The sequence below is a fragment of the Nannospalax galili genome, unplaced genomic scaffold (assembly GCF_000622305.1).
Source record: "Nannospalax galili isolate Female #2095 unplaced genomic scaffold, S.galili_v1.0 scaffold1225, whole genome shotgun sequence".
In the NCBI taxonomy this organism is placed as follows: domain Eukaryota; kingdom Metazoa; phylum Chordata; class Mammalia; order Rodentia; family Spalacidae; genus Nannospalax; species Nannospalax galili.
Window position 1 is genome coordinate 584,080 of NW_008352717.1, and position 20,221 is coordinate 604,300.

General features: G+C 43.0%; 1 protein-coding gene and 1 non-coding gene across 2 annotated transcripts in view; both read left to right on the top strand.

Moving 5' to 3' along the window:
• Positions 1 to 20,221, top strand: part of Vps13d (vacuolar protein sorting 13 homolog D) — a 250,567-nt gene that overhangs the window by 111,317 nt on the left and 119,029 nt on the right. Inside the window, exons 44-52 of the mRNA XM_008849943.3 lie at positions 1,475 to 1,625; positions 1,795 to 2,005; positions 5,693 to 5,940; positions 6,484 to 6,675; positions 6,925 to 7,051; positions 8,494 to 8,636; positions 12,398 to 12,528; positions 12,720 to 12,895; positions 19,476 to 19,599. Of these exons, the coding sequence (XP_008848165.2) occupies positions 1,475 to 1,625; positions 1,795 to 2,005; positions 5,693 to 5,940; positions 6,484 to 6,675; positions 6,925 to 7,051; positions 8,494 to 8,636; positions 12,398 to 12,528; positions 12,720 to 12,895; positions 19,476 to 19,599 (1,503 nt within the window). The remainder of the gene's footprint in view (positions 1 to 1,474; positions 1,626 to 1,794; positions 2,006 to 5,692; positions 5,941 to 6,483; positions 6,676 to 6,924; positions 7,052 to 8,493; positions 8,637 to 12,397; positions 12,529 to 12,719; positions 12,896 to 19,475; positions 19,600 to 20,221) is intronic.
• On the top strand, positions 3,836 to 3,976 carry LOC115067137. The gene has a single exon (XR_003846569.1). It is a non-coding gene; the product is annotated as a small nucleolar RNA SNORA48 (small nucleolar RNA).

The following is a 20,221-nucleotide window of genomic DNA, read 5'->3' on the forward strand; positions in this document are numbered from 1 at the left end:
GGAAAATGATGATTTGCTTTTTCTCTTGGGCTTCCTGAAAGTCTCGGTTGGAAGTAAAGCATTTTTATTGTTTATTAGGTTGATTTTTCACATACTATTTGCTTCAAATAAAAAAAAAAGTTGACAGAATCAAACCCTTGGATATGGTGTTGCTGTTTCTCTAGTAAATAAGCATTGTCAGCACGGTCTGTGAGTCATGCTTTTAGAAACCTCTTGCTGTATCTGATGTGGAATTTGAAGTCTGTCACTTGGTATGGCACATATAAAGGACCTGAATGTGAGTGAACATGTAGAGCACAGCGTAGCAGCTGCAGCCCAGCAGCAAATCGCCCCATCTCCTCCCATATATTGAGTTTCTGAGCCCTGCTGTCTTATTCATAGCAGCCTGATGATTATAGCCAGGCTTAGTGGCACATGCCTGTAATCTCAGGGCTTGGACATAGAAGCAGGAGGATCAGGAGTTCAAGGTCATTCTCAGCCCCATACAGTCTGAGCTACATGAAAAATGAAATGTGATTATGAAGCAGGGCCTGGAAGGTTATTATGAAGAAGATCATTTTAAAAGTTCTTTGAAATAAGAATGTTGATTTTCCTATAGGCATGTCAATAAATAGTAGATATGGGTCCTAAAGGGCAAGTCAAGTCACACTTATAATAAGAGAAGTCATTTGCTCCTAACGAAGATAGCGCAACAGACAGTGCTTTTTATACACTGTGTTTACAGAGGCAGGTCTAAATCTCAGAAGATTTCCTTCTGTTTTTCTGTGTGTGTTTGGGCAGGACCCAACCCACTGTTAGTGTTCAAGGAATGTTTTCTCAGCCTTAATCTGAAGGGAAATGCCATGGGGGGGAAATCATTTAGTATCTTGCAAACTCCTACCTCAGTGCTTCTAATTTTAGTTGCTTCAGATGACTGCTGGCTTTTCCCTCCAGGAGAACTGAAAACAAACCTTGTGTGCAGTTTCTTTATGAGAACTGATATGTATAAAGGATAATTTCCAGCATATTTTTTTAATTTTTTTTTTCACCAAATTGCAAGAAGTTTGGGAAATATCACCATCTTAGGTGAAGCTCTTTCTAATATGTCTGGAGGTCTGTGGTTAGTCCTTCCTCTCTCCCTGCCTTTCCCTTTGCGGAACTGGAAATTGAACTCAAGGCTGCCTGCATGCAAACTTGGAAACACTCTACCACTGAGCTACATCCCCAGCCCTGCCTGATGGTTTCTTTGGGGACATACTTTGTATTGTCACATCTGAATAGATTATTTTTGTAGACACTTTTTAGAGTTGGCTCTCTTTAATAATATTTACATTTATTAGCTGGCTTCCTTTAGAGCTGAATGAGTTTGGGGTTAAATAGTCACCTACTGAAGAGCTACAGTGACAACAGGGCTTCTGACGTCTCATATTCTGGTGGAACTTATGTACCGAGTGTTTTTCTCAAACACACAGTGTTTCGTTTCTGTCTTTTACAGTTCTCTTCACTCCCACCTGTGCGGGTAGTGTTTGCAGTGACAATGGAAGGCAGTGCTCGGAAAGTCATTACTGTCCGGTCAGCCCTCATTGTGAGGAACAGACTTGAGACTCCAATGGAACTACGGCTGGACAGCCCGTCGGCTCCCGACAGTACGTTCAGATGGTCTAGAGCATAAGTGTTGCCAACTATTGTCGTGACTTTCCCTAGTGGGCATGTCCCCAGTTGTCAGTGTGCACAGTGTGTCTTGCTTCCTGCCCTGAGATAGTCTCTGGAGTGGCGGACCATCCCCCAAAGTGCTAATCCTTATTTCTGTGGCAGAACCAGTGGTGCTTCCTGCGATCATGCCAGGGGACTCATTTGCTGTGCCTTTACACCTCACTTCTTGGCGGCTGCAGGCCCGACCCAAAGGACTAGGTGTGTTTTTCTGTAAGGCTCCTATTCATTGGACCAACGTAGTGAAGACAGCAGAGGTCAGCAGCAGCAAACGGGAGTGCCATTCTATGGACACCGAGAAAAGCCGGTTCTTCAGGTGTGGATGCCATCGGGATGGCCTGGGGCATTTGCTTTTCCAGCTTTAAGGGGACTCTGCAGACCCCAGTGATTCCCTTGCATTTACTTGAAACTCTGAAGTTCTCATTCCTGAAGTTTTTGAGTTAAGAATTCGTGAAAATTCAAAGGATAATTCTTGGAGGAGGTTGGGAGCCCAGGCAGGGAGAAGGGGGACTTAGCTAATGTTTATGGGGGAACAACCAACAAACACTCTGTTCACTCAAATAAGACTAGAAGTTTGTAAGTATACATCTGCACTGAGAGAGGACAGTGTAGGGAAGAGAGAGTGAAACAAGAACCAGCCAGCTCCTGTATCTAAATCAGGAGGCCAAATGCTGGGGCTGGAATTGTTCTGCGTGAATCCTTTTGAATTATTTTGGATAAAGGTTCATGCACTTAGTACTGATTTTCCTGAACACACTGACAAAATTGCCTTGCCACTTAAACTCACATTTCCCCTTCTCTTGCATATAAGTGCTGTCTTACTAGTTTCAGTGTTGGAAGAGATACTGGATTGCTGTCTTTAGCCCTTCATAAACTTGAGACTTTAAACTTATTTAGGTGAGAGATCATTAGCTTTACTTTTCTTTATAATGAAGATAGGCATTCATTTATTTTAAGCTTAAAAAAGAAGTGCAAGAATAGAATGGAGAACTCTAGTGCACCCTCTCCAGTGTGCCAGTTGTAGGGAGACTTAAGAGAGAAATAGATGAGTGTACACGAAATCACAGTTAGTGACTTTAACACTTTCCTTTCACTAATTTATCGAACAGAAAACTAATGAAGCTATAAACGATTCCAGCCGTGCCATCAACTAGCTGATTCAGTTGGCAAATGTGCAGGCAGCGCTTAGCTCGTGATTCTAGCCGCTCATCACTGTCAAGTGTGTGTGTGCAGCTTTCTTCAAGACATGACAGCTGTCAGGCCATAAAACAAGGATCAGCAAATATTAAAAAGTCGAAATTGAGGGAGACCTTGACTCAAAAAATTGAAGTCATACAGAATCCATTTCCTGATCCTAATAGAGCGAAGTCAGATCAACAGCAATAAGATGCCTAGAAAATTCCCAAGTATTTGGGAATTAAAGAATGTACTTCCAGATAACCCCTGGTCAAACAAGAAATTACAAAGAAAATTAGGACAAAGTTTGAATTGAACAACAGCAGCAACAATTATGTTAAATGCGGCAGATGCTGCAAGAGCAGTTCCTGAAGCGAAGTTGCAGCTTGTAATGTTCTTATTAGAAAATAAGAACATGTGAAATCACTAAGTTAACCTTGAAAAACTAATAAACAATGAAAGAAATCTAGTAAAAGCTGGGCATATTGGCACACATTTGTAATCCTAGCACTTGAGAGGTAGAAGCAGGAGGATCAGGAGTTCAAGGCCATCCTTGGCTTTGTGAGTTTGAGGCTAGTCTGGGTTACAAACCTCTCTCTCTCTCTCTCTCTCTCTCTCTCTCTCTCTCTCTCTCTGACTGACTGACTGACTTGATTTTCAGTCAAGGCAAGCTGATGGGGCAGAAGAAAGTCTTTCAAGCAAACATTGATGGAGCAGGTGACTCTGCACAGAAAACATAAGCTCCCAGTTCACTTCATGTGTAAAAAGTAGACTGAGGTGGACCTCATATCTGCACCTAAAACTCAGAACCTAGAATTCTGAAAAAGTTATAGAAAAATATCTCGGTAACATTGGGGTAGGCAAAAATTTCTTATGCAAAAAAATGCCACCCCCTAAAAGAAGTCAGAAATTGTATTTTTCAAGTTGTTTTTGGTTTTTCAGTAGATAGCAATTAGAAAAGGAACAGATCACCCCCTGGCAGTGGGCAAAGATGCACCTCATTGGTGGTGTTCTTAAATCAGTCAGGGGCAGAGCAGATGGTAGTCCTTTGTTCACCCTAGCTTGATGCCTGGCTCAGTGGCCAAAGCAGTTTCATGCCTAGGGCATAATCCTACTGAAGAAAAAAAAAAAGGAAGCAATGATCCGCAAAGTTAGATAACTATATCTGACAAAGAATTTTTATGTAGAATATATTGGCTTCAAATCAACAATGAAATGATAACTCAATAAAAAGAATGGGTGAGAGTCTTGAACTGACAATTTGGAGAAAAAAGTAAAATTACCAATAGAGCGATGAGAAGATAGATGTCCAGTGTCATTTATGATTAGGAAAATGCAGACCTGAATCACAGAGAACAATTCTTTGGTCTGTCTAGAATGGATACAATAAAAAAGCCTGGCAGCACCAACTACTTTCAAAGTTGTGGAACAACTCCTAAAATGCTGATGGGAGTATAAAATGGTGCAGCCATGCTGGAGAGGAATGACAGTTTCTTAAAAAACTTAAAGATCCAGGGTCTGGAGAGATGGCTCAGCGGTTAAGAACACTGGTTGTTCTTGCAGAAGAACTGGGTTCGAATCCCAGCACCCATATGGCAGCTAACAACTGTCTGTAACTCCAGTCCCAGGGGATCTGACAGCCTCTCCTGATCTCTGCGGGCATTGCACGACACGGGTGCACTCACATACATGCAGGCAATACATGCATACACATAAAATAAAAATTAAATAAACAAAACCCCACAAAACTACAATAAAAAAAAAAAACCTTAAAAGATCCAGCAAGGCTATTTATAGGTATTTGCCTAAAAGAAATGAGAATATATGTCCTAAAAATTCTTAGAAGTTTTATTTATCCAGAAACTGGAAATTGAGTATCAACAAGATTCTGAATAAAGAATGATTCATGGCATGGCATAAGTCTAGGCAATAAAAAAATAATCAAATGTTATGTGTCCAAGTTAGCTAGCCTTAATTGTCCACTCGACACAGCCTAGAGTCATCTGAGAGCAAATCTTTGACTGAGGAATCACCTATAGAAGATTAGCCTGTGGGCATGTCTGAGGTGGGATGGGAGGGTGGGGATAGGCTTGACTGTTAGTTGACATAGGAAGACCCAGCCCACTGTGAGCAGCACCAGTTCCTAGTCAGGTAGGTGATCCTGGGTTGTCTTAGGAAAGCTACCCAAGCATGAGCCTGTCAGTGAGTTAGCCAGCAAGCACCATTCCTCCATGGCTTCTGCCTTTGAGTTCTGCCCTGACCTCCCTCAGTGATGGACAGTGACTTGGAAGTGTGAGCCAGATAAACCTTTCTACCCCTGTGCTGCTTTTGGTTATAGTGGTTTGTTCTTCACGTCGAGCGAATGAAACTACAACACAGTGCATGCAATACGGACGAATCTTGTTAAACTTGCAAGAAAAAAGCAGAGAAAACCAGATACAGAGTGGTCCATCAGGATGACACAGTGGTTCATCCTGAATGAGCTCATTTATATGTAGTTTGCAGGCAGGCATGTTTAATAGAAAGTGGTTACTTTATTGACCAGGAGAACATAATGACTAGAAAGGTAAACAAGGGAGCTTCAGGGATCGAATAGTCTATAAGGTGTTTGGAGTGATGATTGCGCAGGAGCATGTAATGGCCCAAACCCATTAAAACTGAATATTCAAATTCTGTTAGTTTTATTGTATATTATATCTCAGTAGATGTCTCAGGATTAAAGGTTGCAGCCATCTGATGGACCTGAACCTTTTTAAATGTTACTCAGCTAAGAAGAAAATTTCAGTTCTCTATTCAGGCTGATTTTCATCTCATCTTGTCATCACAGGTTTTGTGTAGCCATAAAGAAAGAGAATTATCCAGATTACATGCCCTCAAACATATTTTCCGACAGTGCAAAACAGATTTTCCGACAGCCTGGACATACCATATATCTCCTGCCAACAGTGGTCATCTGCAACTTGCTGCCTTGTGAACTTGACTTTTATGTAAAAGGAATGCCAATTAACGGGACCCTGAAGCCTGGCAAAGAGGTAGCCCTCCACACAGCTGACACATCCCAGAACATCGAACTGGGTAAGGCTGTTGCCACAGCATCGTTTGTAGCAACTTTTGACAGTACCAAGGAGTGTTCTGTGCCTGCTCTGTGCGCCTTAAAGGAACTGTAGCATGTGTGCTCTCTCAGTAAGCCAGCTCAGAGCTGTTATGCAGTTCCAAAAGAGAAGATTGGACAGACCTAAGGGCTTAGCAAGGAGCCCATTTTCTGGTATCACTTACTCAGTGTGTGAGTGTAGGAAGTCATTTTGTCTTTTGAAACCACCAACCATAACTGTGACTGAGGGCTTGATGGAGTGCTAGGGTTAGAACATGAGACTGACTTAACTGTGTTCAGTGATAACATTCATCATGCAGTGTAGGCTTCCAAATATGACTTCTAGTCTCTGATTTTGCTTCATATTTATTTTTACCCTATTCAGTTAAGAGGAAAATGGCTGTTGGGATTTCTACCAGAGATCCTTAGCGATTTCTCTAAAAGCACTTCAACTTAGTTTTGCTATAGGCTGCTTTTGACAAGTGCCAATGTGAATCCAGAAATCTAATAGCTTGCACCTTCTTTAGGGGTGTCACTGGAGAACTTTCCCCTCTGTAAAGAATTGCTCATTCCACCTGGGACCCAGAACTACATGGTCAGAATGCGACTCTATGACGTTAACCGGCGGCAGCTCAACCTCACCATCCGGATTGTGTGTCGCGCAGCAGGATCCTTAAAGATCTTCATTTCTGCACCATATTGGCTCATCAATAAAACAGGTGTGCACAGAGGCCATCCAGTAGCCTTGATGTGGGTGATGGGGATTTGGGTGTCTTTGCTCGGCTAACTAATGCAGATAGATTACATCAACAGTCCAATCTCCCAAAGTCCTTTCAGATGGTAGACTGAGCCCACTGATAGACTCCAGTTTCACTGCTCTCCCAGGATGGTTTTTTCCCTTTTACCGTTTGCATCTTCTTTAGGTAGACTGGGTGGGAATGATATAAACTTTTCCCTCCTTCCTAAAGGGTTACCACTGATCTTCAGACAGGACAATGCAAAGACAGATGCTGCAGGCCAGTTTGAGGAGCATGAGTTGGCCCGGAGCCTGAGCCCTCTCCTGTTCTGCTATGCTGACAAGGAGCAGCCAAGCCTGTGAGTACAGTGACAGGTGGGTGGGGCAACACACTCCCAGGGTGGAGGAGATTGGCAGAGCCATAATCTATCTGTGTAGGTAGAAATATGCCGTAGATGACAGTCTTGACTTGACAGAGGTAAAACCCTGACTTAATGGGATTTTTCTTTTTAAACCCAAGGTATATGTTAATTGATACTGAAAATAAACCATTTATGCATTTATAATGAAAGCTAGTTTTATTTTGCACATATTGATGTAGGGCTCTTATTTGTAACTGCGCCAGGGAAAAGAAACCTGGGTGTCCTTTTCCTTCCACGTCCCTTCCGCTAGCGGCTTTCAGTACTAGAGAGGATGGGCATGAGAGAGCAGTCAGACTGCCTTTGGTGAAGCCTTCAGCTCTAGGAATCCAGCTGGGGCTGTTACTGGGAGGTTCTGAAACCCAAAATGTGCTGTTGAACCATCTTAAATTATACACTGCCATCTCGAGGTGGGGAGAAGCAGCAGTTGTGAAGATTAGGGGAGGTGTCTTTTTAAGGTGTGTAGGGACATTAATTCCCTTTTGTTCTTGGTTTTGACATCTGGAGTTCTAATGCTAAGGTAAGTGAGTATGTCTTGTACCGCTCACCATCGCCTGTAGCACTCTGCTGCAACCATAGGACAGTCTTTGGAGTGTGGCACTCCATTGACACGGATGTGTTTACCGTGGATGGCTGCAGTCTAGATTAGGGTTACATCATGGGGAGTTTGAGCTGTTGGAGACATGGCCGGTTACTTGACTTATGTAGCATTTTCTCTCATGCTGTCTCTGAAAGGACTTGGCAGTCTTAGATCTGAGACTTGGCATTGCTCATAGTTTGGTTTACTATGGAATTCACACTTCACAACATGCTTTTGTATGGTTTTAGGGAGGGCAGGAACTATTACTATATCTCAAAATGAGGAAACTGAGTTCCCTTCCCAAAGTTATGTTGCTTTGTTAGAGGCAGAGCTGGAGTATATATTGTGGAGTTGTGTTTATAGGATCTCTGACCAACCCAGCTGACTCCTCAGTGATCTGTGGTTGTGATCAGATCAGTTCTTAGAAGTGGCACACCAGCAGCTGCCTCTCCTTACATCCTTTTTCTTAGTCTTTCTTGAATTCTTCACTTTCAGGAAAATAGAAATTGTAGAATTTTCTGTATTAGGCTTATGAAGAATCCTGGTGTTTTTCCCCAAAGTGTTTAGCTACAGATGTTGGTTCATCTCACACACTGCTGTGTGAGTCCTCTGATGGGGAGTCTGCTGTGAATGTGTACATGTTTGCTGTTCCCTTTTTCTTAGTCTTTCTTGAATTCTTCACTTTCAGGAAATCATAGAAATTGTAGAATTTTCTGTATTAGGCTTATGAAGAATCCTGGTGTGAGTCCTCTGATGGGGAGTCTGCTGTGAATGTGTACATGTTTGCTGTTCTGTCCCACAGCTGCACAATGAGAATTGGAAAAGGGATTCATCCGGAAGGCATGCCGGGCTGGTGTCAGGGCTTCTCCCTGGATGGTGGCAGTGGCGTCCGAGCTTTGAAAGTCATCCAGCAAGGGAACCGCCCAGGGCTGATCTACAACATTGGTGGGTTCTCTTTGGGGCCTTGGGAGGATTGGGACCATCAACAGGCATGTTGGCCTGGCTACAGGTTCCAGTTTTCTGACCTCTATCTAACCTTGAGCTCACCTATGTCTGGGGGTATCAGTTTGGCTCGGGTTCCTGATTCTTCAGGGCAATAATAGGAACATTCAGAATGCTTTCATCCTCTAAGTGTTCCCACACATTCATTAAAATTTGCCAATCCAGAAGGGATTAAGAAACATCATTCACCCTGGAACCTGGAGATTCACCCTGGAAGGTTGAATGACTGGCACAGACGCAAAGGGGAGGTCTGGGCCAGAGCAGGATAAGGACAGTGCTAACTTAAGGCTAAAAATATAATAAACTGCACTGGGGCTGTGCTTATCAGAAAGCCCCAAACCCACTTGTCTCCCTAGGCATGACAAGGGATGACACTGTACCCATTGTCCTCAGCCACCTGAGGACATGTGCAACATTTCCTAAAGGCTTAGGGTTAGTTGGATTTAAATATGCCCCGGCCTTAAAATATTAGCAGTGCATCCTCATAGGAAAACATTGCCTGGAGCCTCCCAGCCACTCTCTGCTGTGAATACTGTGGAGCGCTGCCTTGTCCTGGAGACTTCTATGGAGTGTGCTTTTGTGCACTACCCAGCACAGTAGCTCAAGCCACATGCAGCCACTCAACACCTGAGCACACATTCCTGAGAAGGGTGGTGGCCCTGACCAAGGGGCAGCTTTCATTTTATTCAATTTTCATGAACTTGAATAGCAAATTCTCTATTGGCTGCTGTGCTGGACACTGTGGGTCGAAACAGTCATGTTGTAGGAGAGGGCCCTGCAGCAGTGCAGATTGCCCTGAATCCTGCAGACTCAGGGTAATTTAGTGCGTGAGGATTTCCTTTAAAGTTTTAAAAAAATTACACTATTGTAGAATTTTTTTGATCTTTTTTAGAATATTATTAATATCAAATATTATCAAATATTAAATTATCAAATATTAAATATTATTTAGTGTGTTTGTGTGCTTGTGCATAAGACAACTTGCAGAAGTCGGTTCTTTCCTTCCATGTGGGTCCTGGGATTGAATTCAGGATGTCAGGCTTGACAGCAAGTGCCTTCACCCACTGAGCCATCTCACTGGCCCTGATGGAGGGCTTCTTAGGAAAAGATCATCCAGGTGTTTCCTTCTCAGAGTCTTTAGGCTGGATTTACATTCATGCTCCTTTGGCATGAACGTTGCCCCCTTACACTTGACATCAAGATTTTTAAAGGAAATGAGCTGAAGAGAGGTTTTCTTTTCACATTTGTTTACTCTGCCCCTTGAATAGCACGAATCACTTCACATTGGGTTTGGCATTTGCCGGGCTGTCTTGCCCTTAATGTGTTTTCCAAAGCAAACTACTCAGGTTGGCTGAAAGCTGTATTTGGGACAAATTTGGGGAAGGAGAGAAATGAAGCTTGTTCCTCTTAGCACAGCTCTTACTGAGGTCCACAGAGTTGTGGTAGACAAGCGGATCCAGCCATGAGCATGTGTGTAAGTGTGCATATATGTGTAAACATATGTGTTAGGAGCATTCATCTCAGGACTGTGAGCTGAGTTATGTCCTTCTAGCAAGGGAAGGAAAAGAGGGAACAAGGTGTGAGATAGGCTCTCACGACTTAGGTTTATGAAATTCATGTGTGTTCTGTCAAGGCAACTTGGGAAGTCTCTACTAGCACATGGAACTCGCTTCCTTTCAGGAACTTTTAAAGCGCAATCACAAACTGAAAAGCCAGTGAGGGCCTCACCAGCTGGTCTCACGCACCTCAAAAAAGAGGATTTTTTTGTGTTTTTGTTTGTTTGAGACAGGATCTCACAATGTAGTCCAGGCTGTCCTCTAATTCACAGAGATCTGCTTGCCCCTGCCTCCCAAGTGTGCCTTTTGATCGTGCATCTTGATCTCAGCTCAATTTATTGGGAATTTGTCTGAGATATCTAGGATGAAAAGGGAGACACAAAGTCCCTTTTCCCAAAAAGGAGTGTACAGTGTTTTAGGCCACTCCCTTTGTGCTTCTAAATTAGGCACACTTTTTCTTTTTCTTTTTTCTTTTTTCTTTTTTTTTGTCTTCTTGAGACAGGGTCTTCCTGTAGCCCCAGCTGGCCTGGAACTCACTATGTAGAGGCCAGGCTGGCCATGAACTCCCTGTCTCTGTCTGGGATTAAAGGCATGCGCCACCACGCCCAGCTAGGCACAACTTTTATAAGTGGACTTTATATTAGTTAAAGTCTACTAACTCAAATAGCCGTGGGGCATTGTGGTACACACCTTTAATCCCAGCACTCCAGTACAGAGCCAGAGGCAGAGGCAGAGGCAGAGGCAGGTGGATCTCTGAGATCAAAGCCAGCCTGGTCTACTTAGTGAGTTCCAGGCCAGCCAGGGGCTACATAGTGAGACCATGTCTCAAACAAACAAACAAATACAAAGATCTACTAAAGCTGATGCTGTTAATTCCTGGCAGCTAAAGCTTTTCTGCATGTCCCAGAAAGAGAAGTGGTAGGCGTGTGTCCCATTACCCTAGAACTGCATGGCGTGCGGAGCCATGCTGTGTTCTAAGTCCATGTCCCAGGACAGCCCACACCACTTTCCATGCCGTAGTTTCCTGGTGTGTGCGGTGGCAGTGACGAGAGCCCTCCTTCAGAGGGTGCTACAACATTAGCTGCGAAGCCACACAGAAGGCCCAGCGTGGATGAAGGACAGTGTAGTCAGTATCGTTGTTTCATTACTTTGTATTTTTATTGTTGCGTAGCCAGAACTCAGCTCAGTGTTTTGGATGTTTGCTATATTTATTGTCTGAGTGAATGAACGATTCATCCCTCTGAGTCTTGCATTTTTTCAGTTGTCTTCAGATTTTACAAAGTAACTCAGTGATACCTCATTCTTCTTTATGTGGAACTTGTTTCGAGATTTCTTTCTGATTGGTTGTTTTATGTAGGTATATATTTTTTCAATGTGTAGCAAGTCTTGGAGATTGAATAAGTAAATTCTAGCATTGTTTATGAGCTGGATTCTTGGACAGTGGGCTAAAATCATTAGATTCTAGAAAGTACTAGATTTAGTTCAGGTTGGTACAGAATCCAGCTAAGTACTCTGAAATGTCCACTACATCCCATAAAAAGGGCAGGTTCTCCAGAGGAAAGTTTGTAACCCAAGTGTAGTAGAGGTGTGTTGTACTGAACTGCTGAGAGTCCGGCTTCACAAATGGGAAGCTAAGGTGTGCGTGACCAAATACCTGTGTGTCTTAGTCGCTGTAATAAATGGTAAGGAAGCAGGCAATTATGGGATGTTGATATTGCCCCCAAGACTCTTTTAAAATTTATTTATTTGTTTATTTGTTTAGTGTATGTATGTACATGCATGCATGTATGTGTGTGGGCATGTGCATACCATTGTGTATGTGTAGCGGTCAGAGGACAACTTGCAGGAATCTGCTTTTCTACCACGTGGATTTCAGGTATCAAATTCAGGCCGTCAGGCTTGGCAGCAGGTGCTTTTATTTGCTAAGCCATCTCGCCAGCCCCCTGGGACTTTCTAAAGACCAAGTAGGAATAAGGATTAATATTTTGTGAGCAATTAGTATTTCCATTTTTGAAAGACTTACTCTGTGCTCCAGGTGGTACAGTTGTTTGCTCAGAGAAACTAAGTAATTGTGAAGGCTATTTATTTTTATCAAACCATGAATTCTCGGTCATGCTTAATTGATGAAATGGTTCTTGTCATTTGTAGGTATCGATGTCAAGAAAGGCCGAGGTCGCTATATTGACACGTGTATGGTCATCTTTGCCCCTCGTTACCTGTTAGATAATAAATCATCACACAAGCTTGCATTTGCACAAAGGGAATTTGCTCGGGGACAGGTAAACAGTTTGCTTTGGTAACACAGTGTAGTGTCTTGGCTCACTCTCCTGAAGACTGTATGTTTTGCCATGAGTGACCCCATAGCTCTGGTAGAAGGTACAGCTTAGAGACTCAGTGAACTTTGGCATGAGACTTAGATACTGAGTTGAACTGACTTTTTGACTAAAGCCAGTGATCCCATGTGTTTTAGGGAACAGCCAATCCCGAAGGTTACATTTCCACCCTTCCTGGTTCCAGTGTGGTGTTCCACTGGCCACGCAATGACTATGATCAGCTGTTATGTGTCAGGTTGATGGATGTTCCAAACTGCATTTGGTCTGGAGGCTTTGAAGTCAACAAGAATAATTCCTTCCATATCAACATGAGGTAAGTTTGAGGCTCAAAACAGAGGCAAAGAGTAGTCCTGCTTGAGGCACAGCAGTATAACAGCAAGCCCATCCCATGCTTTGTGAAGTGGGTGCTTGTATTTCTGGCTCAGATCAAATTCTTAGAACTTACAAAATCCAGGGACGTGTGGGCATGACTTACAAAGGATGTGAGCAATTTTAACTGAGTTGTAAAGTTCTATGTTCTATAATCTTAAGGAGCTATGAGTCCTGAGGACGACATGAGCTTGTGGTGACTATGGTGACTGCCTGCAGCTCTAAGTTTCGCTCTGTGTTCAGGTGGTAATGATTATAGTTGTTTTGTCTATTCTTATGCATTTGAATTCTCTTTCCTCATGTGATACTGTTCCAGTTTCAATTCTGTTGTTGAGATTTAAAAAGCCCAGACAAACAGCAGCTTAGGGGGAAAGGGGGTTTATTACAGTATACTATTCCAAGTTATAGTCCATCATTATGTATAAGTCAAGACAGGAACTACAAACAGCTGGTCACATCACATCCACAGTCAGGAGCAGAGATGCATGTTCACCTGCTCACCTGTACTCAGCGTGATTCCCCCACTCCTTCATGGTTCAGGACTTCTTTCCTAGGGAGTGGTGCCACCCATGGTGGACAGGTTGTCTTGTGTTGATACTGGAGTAAGGCGATCCCCTATAGACATGCCCATGGGCCAACCTAGTGCAGACAGTCCTCAATGAGGCCCTTTTCCCAGGTGAGTCTAGGTTGTGCCCAGCTGACAGTTAAAGCTAATGATCATACCTTCTTTGTGAACCCCAGTGAACCTCAGGCCCCTGTTAGTATACAATCAAACAAATTCAGACTCAGCTAGCCCAGGGTAACTTAATATCCTTTCTGTTTCATCAAATGCTTTATTGTTTAATTTATTTACTTATTCATTTATGTTTTTGGTGCTGGGATTGAACCTGCAGCTTTGCAAATGCTAGGCAAGCACTCTACTTCTGAGCTGTATTCCTAGCACTATAAAACTTTTTTTTTCCTTTTTTAGTAGAATCTTTTAGTGAATTTCATACAATATATTTTGGTCATACTTGGATCCTCTCTACTATCTTCACTCCCCCACTGCCCTCTGCCCAACTTCGTGTACCCTATTTTACATACACACACACACACACACAGAGTCAAGTTTTTATCCCCAAATGTTCTTTGATGTGGGTTCATCCACTGGAGCCTAGTTAACTTACCAAGAGTCACACCTTAAAAGAAACTGACTCTTCCTTCCCAGCAGCTATTGATTTCCAATATTTCTTCAGGTAGGGTTGGGGTTTCTTACCCCACTTCCTGTCTGTGTTGGGATTTTGTCTGGCTTGAGCTTACATGGGGCTTGCCCATGTTTTCATCATTCCTGTGAGTTCATATGAGTAACTGACCAGCTGTCTGGAAAACTCTGTTTCCTGGTGGTCATCCATCTCCTCTGGCTCTTAACGGTCTTTCCCCAACCTCTTCTGCAGTGATCCCTGAGCCTTTGGAGGCAGAAGTGTGATGGAGGTGTACAATTCGGGGATAGTCACTGCAGTCTCTTGTTCTCTGCACATTGGCCAATTGAGGGTCTCTGTGTTAATCAGCATCTGATACATAAGGAAGAGTCTCTGAAGAGAGTTGAGAGACACGCTCATCTATTGGTATAACGATGTCATTCGGAATTGCTTTACTACTATATTTATTTAGCAGGAAACTAATACAGGCCTGTCACGTGTCCACCTAGGCTTGATATCAATGTCAGGTTTGGGCTGCTTCTTACGAAACAGACCTGAAATTCAATACAAAAAAATTTTTTCTTCTGAGATTTAAGTGTTCTGCTATTTGTCCAGCTTGGCCTTAAACTTCTAGGCTCAGATGATCCTCTGGCCTCAGCCTACCAAGTAGCTGATCTCACAGGCTCTGCATCACTGTGCCCAGCTGAAAAGCTTTTGATTATGTTAGATGCACAAAACACAGTATACCTTCGTAACCCTTTTTGAGTATAGAGCTGACTAGCACACACATGTTCACACTGTTGTACAATTTCCTGAATTCTTTGCCTCTTGTAAAACTTGGTCTCTGTACCCGTCCAACAGCTCCCCGTTCCTCTTGCCCTCAGCCCTCAGTGGCCCCTGATCCATACTGTGTGTCTAGATATTTGTCCACTCTAGGTACTTTTTATGGATGAATCATACAATTTTAGCTTTTATCTTTTTGGCTTATTTTACTTATCATAATACCCTTATCTATGTGGCACAGGTCTGAATTTCTTTCCTTTTTAAGGCTGAACAGTATTCCATTGCATGTCTATACCAGTTTTGTTTTATCTGTTGATGGATATTTGTGGTTGCATCTACCTTTTGGGTATTTTGACTGATGCTGCTGTAAACATAGGTGTGAGAGTATGTGTTCAAGATCCTGATTTCAGTTCTTTCATATGTAGGCCCAGGAATGCAATTATTGAATCATATGCTCATTTTACTTTTAATTATTTTTTTCCCTTTAAGCCGAGGTCTTAGCATACTGCCCAGGATAGCCTTGAATTACGAGCTCCTGCAGTCCTTCCACCACAGCCTCCTGAGTAGCTAGGGTTTCAGGCATAGGCCACTGGCTTTACCATTTTTCATCTTTCAGAGAACTGCCATACTGTTTTATGTAGTGATTGTCACTTATTTCCTGCCAACAATGGGTCCTGTTTCTCCACAGCCACACCAATGCTTAGCAGCTTTCTGTTTGGGATATTAATAGTAGCTGTCCTAGGAGGAGTGAGCTGGCCTCTCACTGAGCTTGTTTCGTTTTGCTTTGTCTTTTTGGTGCTGGGTATTGAGCCCAAAGCTCTCATGAATTCGAGGCAGATACCCTGCCACTGAGTTAAGCCCCTGGCTGTCACCGTGGCTTTGATTCACATTTCTCTAATGATTATGATATTAAACATCATGTTATGATGCCTGTTGGCCATTTGTGTATCTTGACTGAAGATTATCCATCTGCTCAAATCCTCTGCCCCTTTTTGAATTGAGTTGTTTTTAAGTACTACCAAGCTCTAGAAAGTCTTCTGTATATTAGACTTTGACAAGACATATGACCTGTAAATCTTTTCTCCCATTCCGTACGTTGACTTTTCACTCTGCTGATCACATTCTGTGATACAGAGTTACTTTTATATAGTTCAGTTTATTGATTGATTGCTTGATTGGTTGGTTGATTGATTGTTACTTTTGATGTTCCAAAAAACATTTGTCAAATCCAGTGTCCTGAAGCTTTTCTCCTTGCTTTCCTTTAAGAGTTTCATAGTTTTAGCTCTTTGTTTAATCCAGGTTGAGTTCGTGTGTGTATGTGGTATAACATGAGGGACCACTTCATTGTTTGTGTGTGAACATTCAGGCTTCCAGCAACGTGTGTCGGGAGCTCCTTTCACCGTGTTGTGCATGGTCTTGGTTCTCTTGTTGGGAGGCACTTGGCATGGGGACAGGAGTCCATTTCTGGGCCTTCTGTCTGTCCTTTGGTCTGTCTGTAAGCGATCACGTCAGTGGTGATTATTGTAGTATCCTAGTGGGGTAAGCAAGTAGGAGACCTCCAGCTTTGTTTTGCTTGTGCTTTTGTTCAGAATCCCTGAGGTCCATAGGAATTTTATGATTTTTTTCTATTTCTGCTGTTGGGAGCCATTCATAGGGGGTGTGTTACAGCTGTGCCTGAGCTGGGCAGTGCCGGCGGCATGGGCAGCATGGGCATCTTAACACTGGTTTTCCAGTCCACAAACGTGGGTCTTCTGTGTGTTCATCTTATGCTTTTGAACCTGAAGACTGAAATGGGTGCTGTCTGAATACATCTAAAAGCAGATTGCAGTTATATATACTTGGAGGTCGTCTCTCTACTGAGAATGCCACAGGAACAGAAATACAGATAATTTAACAGATCTGAAGTCATACTTAAGTTTTCGACTTTTAAATGCACTCCAGGAGTTAGTGTTGGGCCACTCTGATTGTCCTCTCTCCTGGTCCCTCCTAGTGTGAACTGCTTCTGGGCACTGGATTTTCAAGCTGTGTTCCTGGTCCAAGGTGGACCTTTGAGATCAAAGGATAGGTGTGTAGGGATCTGGCACCCTCGTCCCTGCTTCAGCCAGAACTTTTGTAAGTGCAAATGTTCTACAAAAGATTTCATTTGGAGTAGAGTAAAAAAGGTAGAGGATTCGGTAGCTCCAGACACCATTGTTGTGTCTGACTGGGTAGAGACAGCCTGGATATGCCCTCTGAAAAGGGAGGCCAATTTGGGATTCAACTAAAACATTGTGCATGATTACTTTACAAAGTTGAAGGTCCTGGTGGGATGGAAGGGAAAGAGGATGACTGGACCTGTTCCCGTTACTTTTCTGTTGCTGTGATAAACACTATGACCGAAAGCAACTTGGAAGAGGAAATGGGTTTATTTCAGTTTACACCTTCCGGGTCACAATTCATCACTGAGGGAAGTCAGGGTAGGAACTGAAAGCAGGAAGCTGGAGGCAGAAAGTGGAGCAGAGACCATGAAGGAATGCTGTGTACTGACTTGTTCCCGCTGGCCTGCTCAGCTGCCTTTTTCAAACAGCCCAGGACCACCTGCCCAGGGATGGCACCGTCCACAGTTAGCTGAGCCCTCCTTGCTTTGGTTACCAATTAAGAAACTGACATGTCCATGGGCCATGTCCACAGACATGTCCAGAGGCCAGCCTGATGGAAGCAGTTCTTCAGTTGAGGGTCTCTCTTCTCAGGTGATTATAGTTTGTGTCAAGTTGACAAAAAACCCTAACCAGCACATGTACCTTCCCTTTACTCTTTTAAGATGGTTTCTGTGTGCAGTTTAAGCTACTGAGTGACCAGTGCCTTCCACCCCTTTTCCTTTCCGGAACTTTGCATTTGGAAATAATTTAAGTGAAAAGTTATAGCAGGAGTACACATTCATTTCTTTTACTTTCCCCAACTTTTCATTTGGAAACTATTTAAATGAAATGTTAAAGCAGCAATACAGAAACTGTTTGTATCACACCTGGACTGTCAGAAGTTTGCTGAGTTCCCCCTCCCCCATCCCTTCCTCTCCCTCTGTGCACACCATCTCTGTGTGTTGAGCACATGTGTGCACACACTTTTCTGAACCATTGGAAAATAAATTGAGGTCACAATGAAACTTGAACTGTAATAAATCTATAAATCTAGAGAAATGTCTTTGTTTTAACCCCGAACTTTAATACCGTTACTCTAATGCCATTAATACACATGAAAAAAGTTGCTGGTGATACAATACTTTCTAATAAATAGTCTCCACAGACTGAATGGCTAAATTGTCCTTCACAGCAACCGCTGTCCCTCATCTAAGGTCTTCTCAGTGATCATCTGCCTCATGTGCCTAGACACATTCTCAGCTCTTTCAGTCTAGAGTCCGCCCACCTCTCCCTTTTGTCTCTGTTGACAGTGACATCTTTAAAGGCTCTAGTTTCTTGTAGAATGTGCTGTTCTCTGCATTTGGATAATTGTTTCTTGTGTGTAGATTTGGGCCAAACATTTCTTGGAACATGTGTATCTTGTGTGGGATGTGTGTTCCCCATGCATCACATCAGGAGGCCCATAAATGTGCTGGTCTCATTATTGGTGTAGCTTGATCATCACCTGGTTGTCATGGTGCCTACCAGGTTTCTGTGTTGCAGAGACACCTTTCTATCTTTGTAAAGACGAACCCACTGGGGGATCATTCAAGACTCAATATTATATTTTTCTCAAACCTTTTACTCAATGACTTGATGGTTCTTACTGAATTATTTGTTATATCAGTGATTGCAAAATAGTGATTTCATAATTTCTCCATTGATATTGTTCTGTGAAAGCTTTCCATTCACTCTAGTAATCTGTCTAAATGCAAATGTGTATGCACACACACCCCACACACACAATGCATGCTCTTTCTGTCTTTTTATTTTATTTGTACATGTTTGAGTGTTTTGCCTGCATGTAAGTGCACCCATCATATACAATGCCCATGGAGGTCAGAAGAGGGTGTCAGATCCCCTGGAATTGGAGTTAAGGATGATTGTTAGCCACCATGTTGGTGCTAGGAACCAAAGCTAGGTCCTTTGCCAGGTTCTTAACCATTGAGCCATCTCTCCATCCCCTTCCTTCTTTTTTCTTTTTGAGACAGAATCCCAATTACCCTTGAATTTACTGTACCTGAGTATGACTTTAACTTTTGATTCTCCTGTCTTCAGCTCCCAAGTGTTGGGATTACAGGTGTGCTCTACCATCCTGGTGGTAGATTATGAAATCACTATTTTGCAATCACTGGGCAATGAGACAAGCACTTTCCCAATTGAGCCATATTCCTGTCCCCTTCACAGCACTTCCTCACAGAAAAATATCAGTTAAAGAGACTCAGAGATTATGAAATTGTCATGTTGTGCTTATGTCATCAGTTTCTATTTTCTGGATTTGATCAGAGTCCACACAGTGGCTGTAGTTCTGGGTGTCCTTTGAGGCCCCTCAGTGTCGACTGTCATGAGAAGGGGGCTGCAGCCAGTCGCCTCCTTTTAACTCTACCTTTACATCCTTGTTCTGCAGGGATACCCTGGGAAAATGCTTCTTCCTACGAGTGGAAATTACCCTCCGAGGAGCCACATACAGAATCTCCTTTAGTGACACAGAACAGTTGCCTCCTCCTTTCCGAATTGACAACTTTTCCAAGGTACCAAGTGTTGTTGAGCGGCCTGGCTACCTGCCTGCATGTAGGAGAGTTGAGATTGTGGTACAGCGTGCAGTACCAGGATAGACTACCCACAGCACAGCAACTTGGAACCCTCACAGTTAGGAGGTGGTTTCTGCTGGTTATTTTGATTGCTAGACTATCTTATCTAGGCTGAAGTAACCTTTCAGCCCCCCAAACTTATCTTGTCTGGAGACTTTGGTTGATGTGCTGCCTACCCTTTGTAGACATGCTGTACGGGCAGAGAAGGGAATCTGATTGTCCAGTGACAACCAGAATGGACATGCTGCTGGTACTGAAGTACAGTGTGCATTTTCTTACCCCTTCTAAAGAGTTAAAATGAAAACCATAATATTCTAATATAAAAGTTTTTTGTTTTTTTTTTTTAATTTTATGTGTACAAGTGTATTGCCTGCATGTATGGGAGTGCACCCATGTCGTGCAATGCTGCGGAGGTCAGAGAGGGCTTCAGATTGCCCCCTGGAACTGGAGTTAAGGACAGTTCATAGTTCATATGTGGGTACTGGGAATCGAACCCAGGTCCTCTGCAAGAGCAGTCAGTGCATTTAACCGCTGAGCCATCGCTCCAGCCCCTATTTTATTT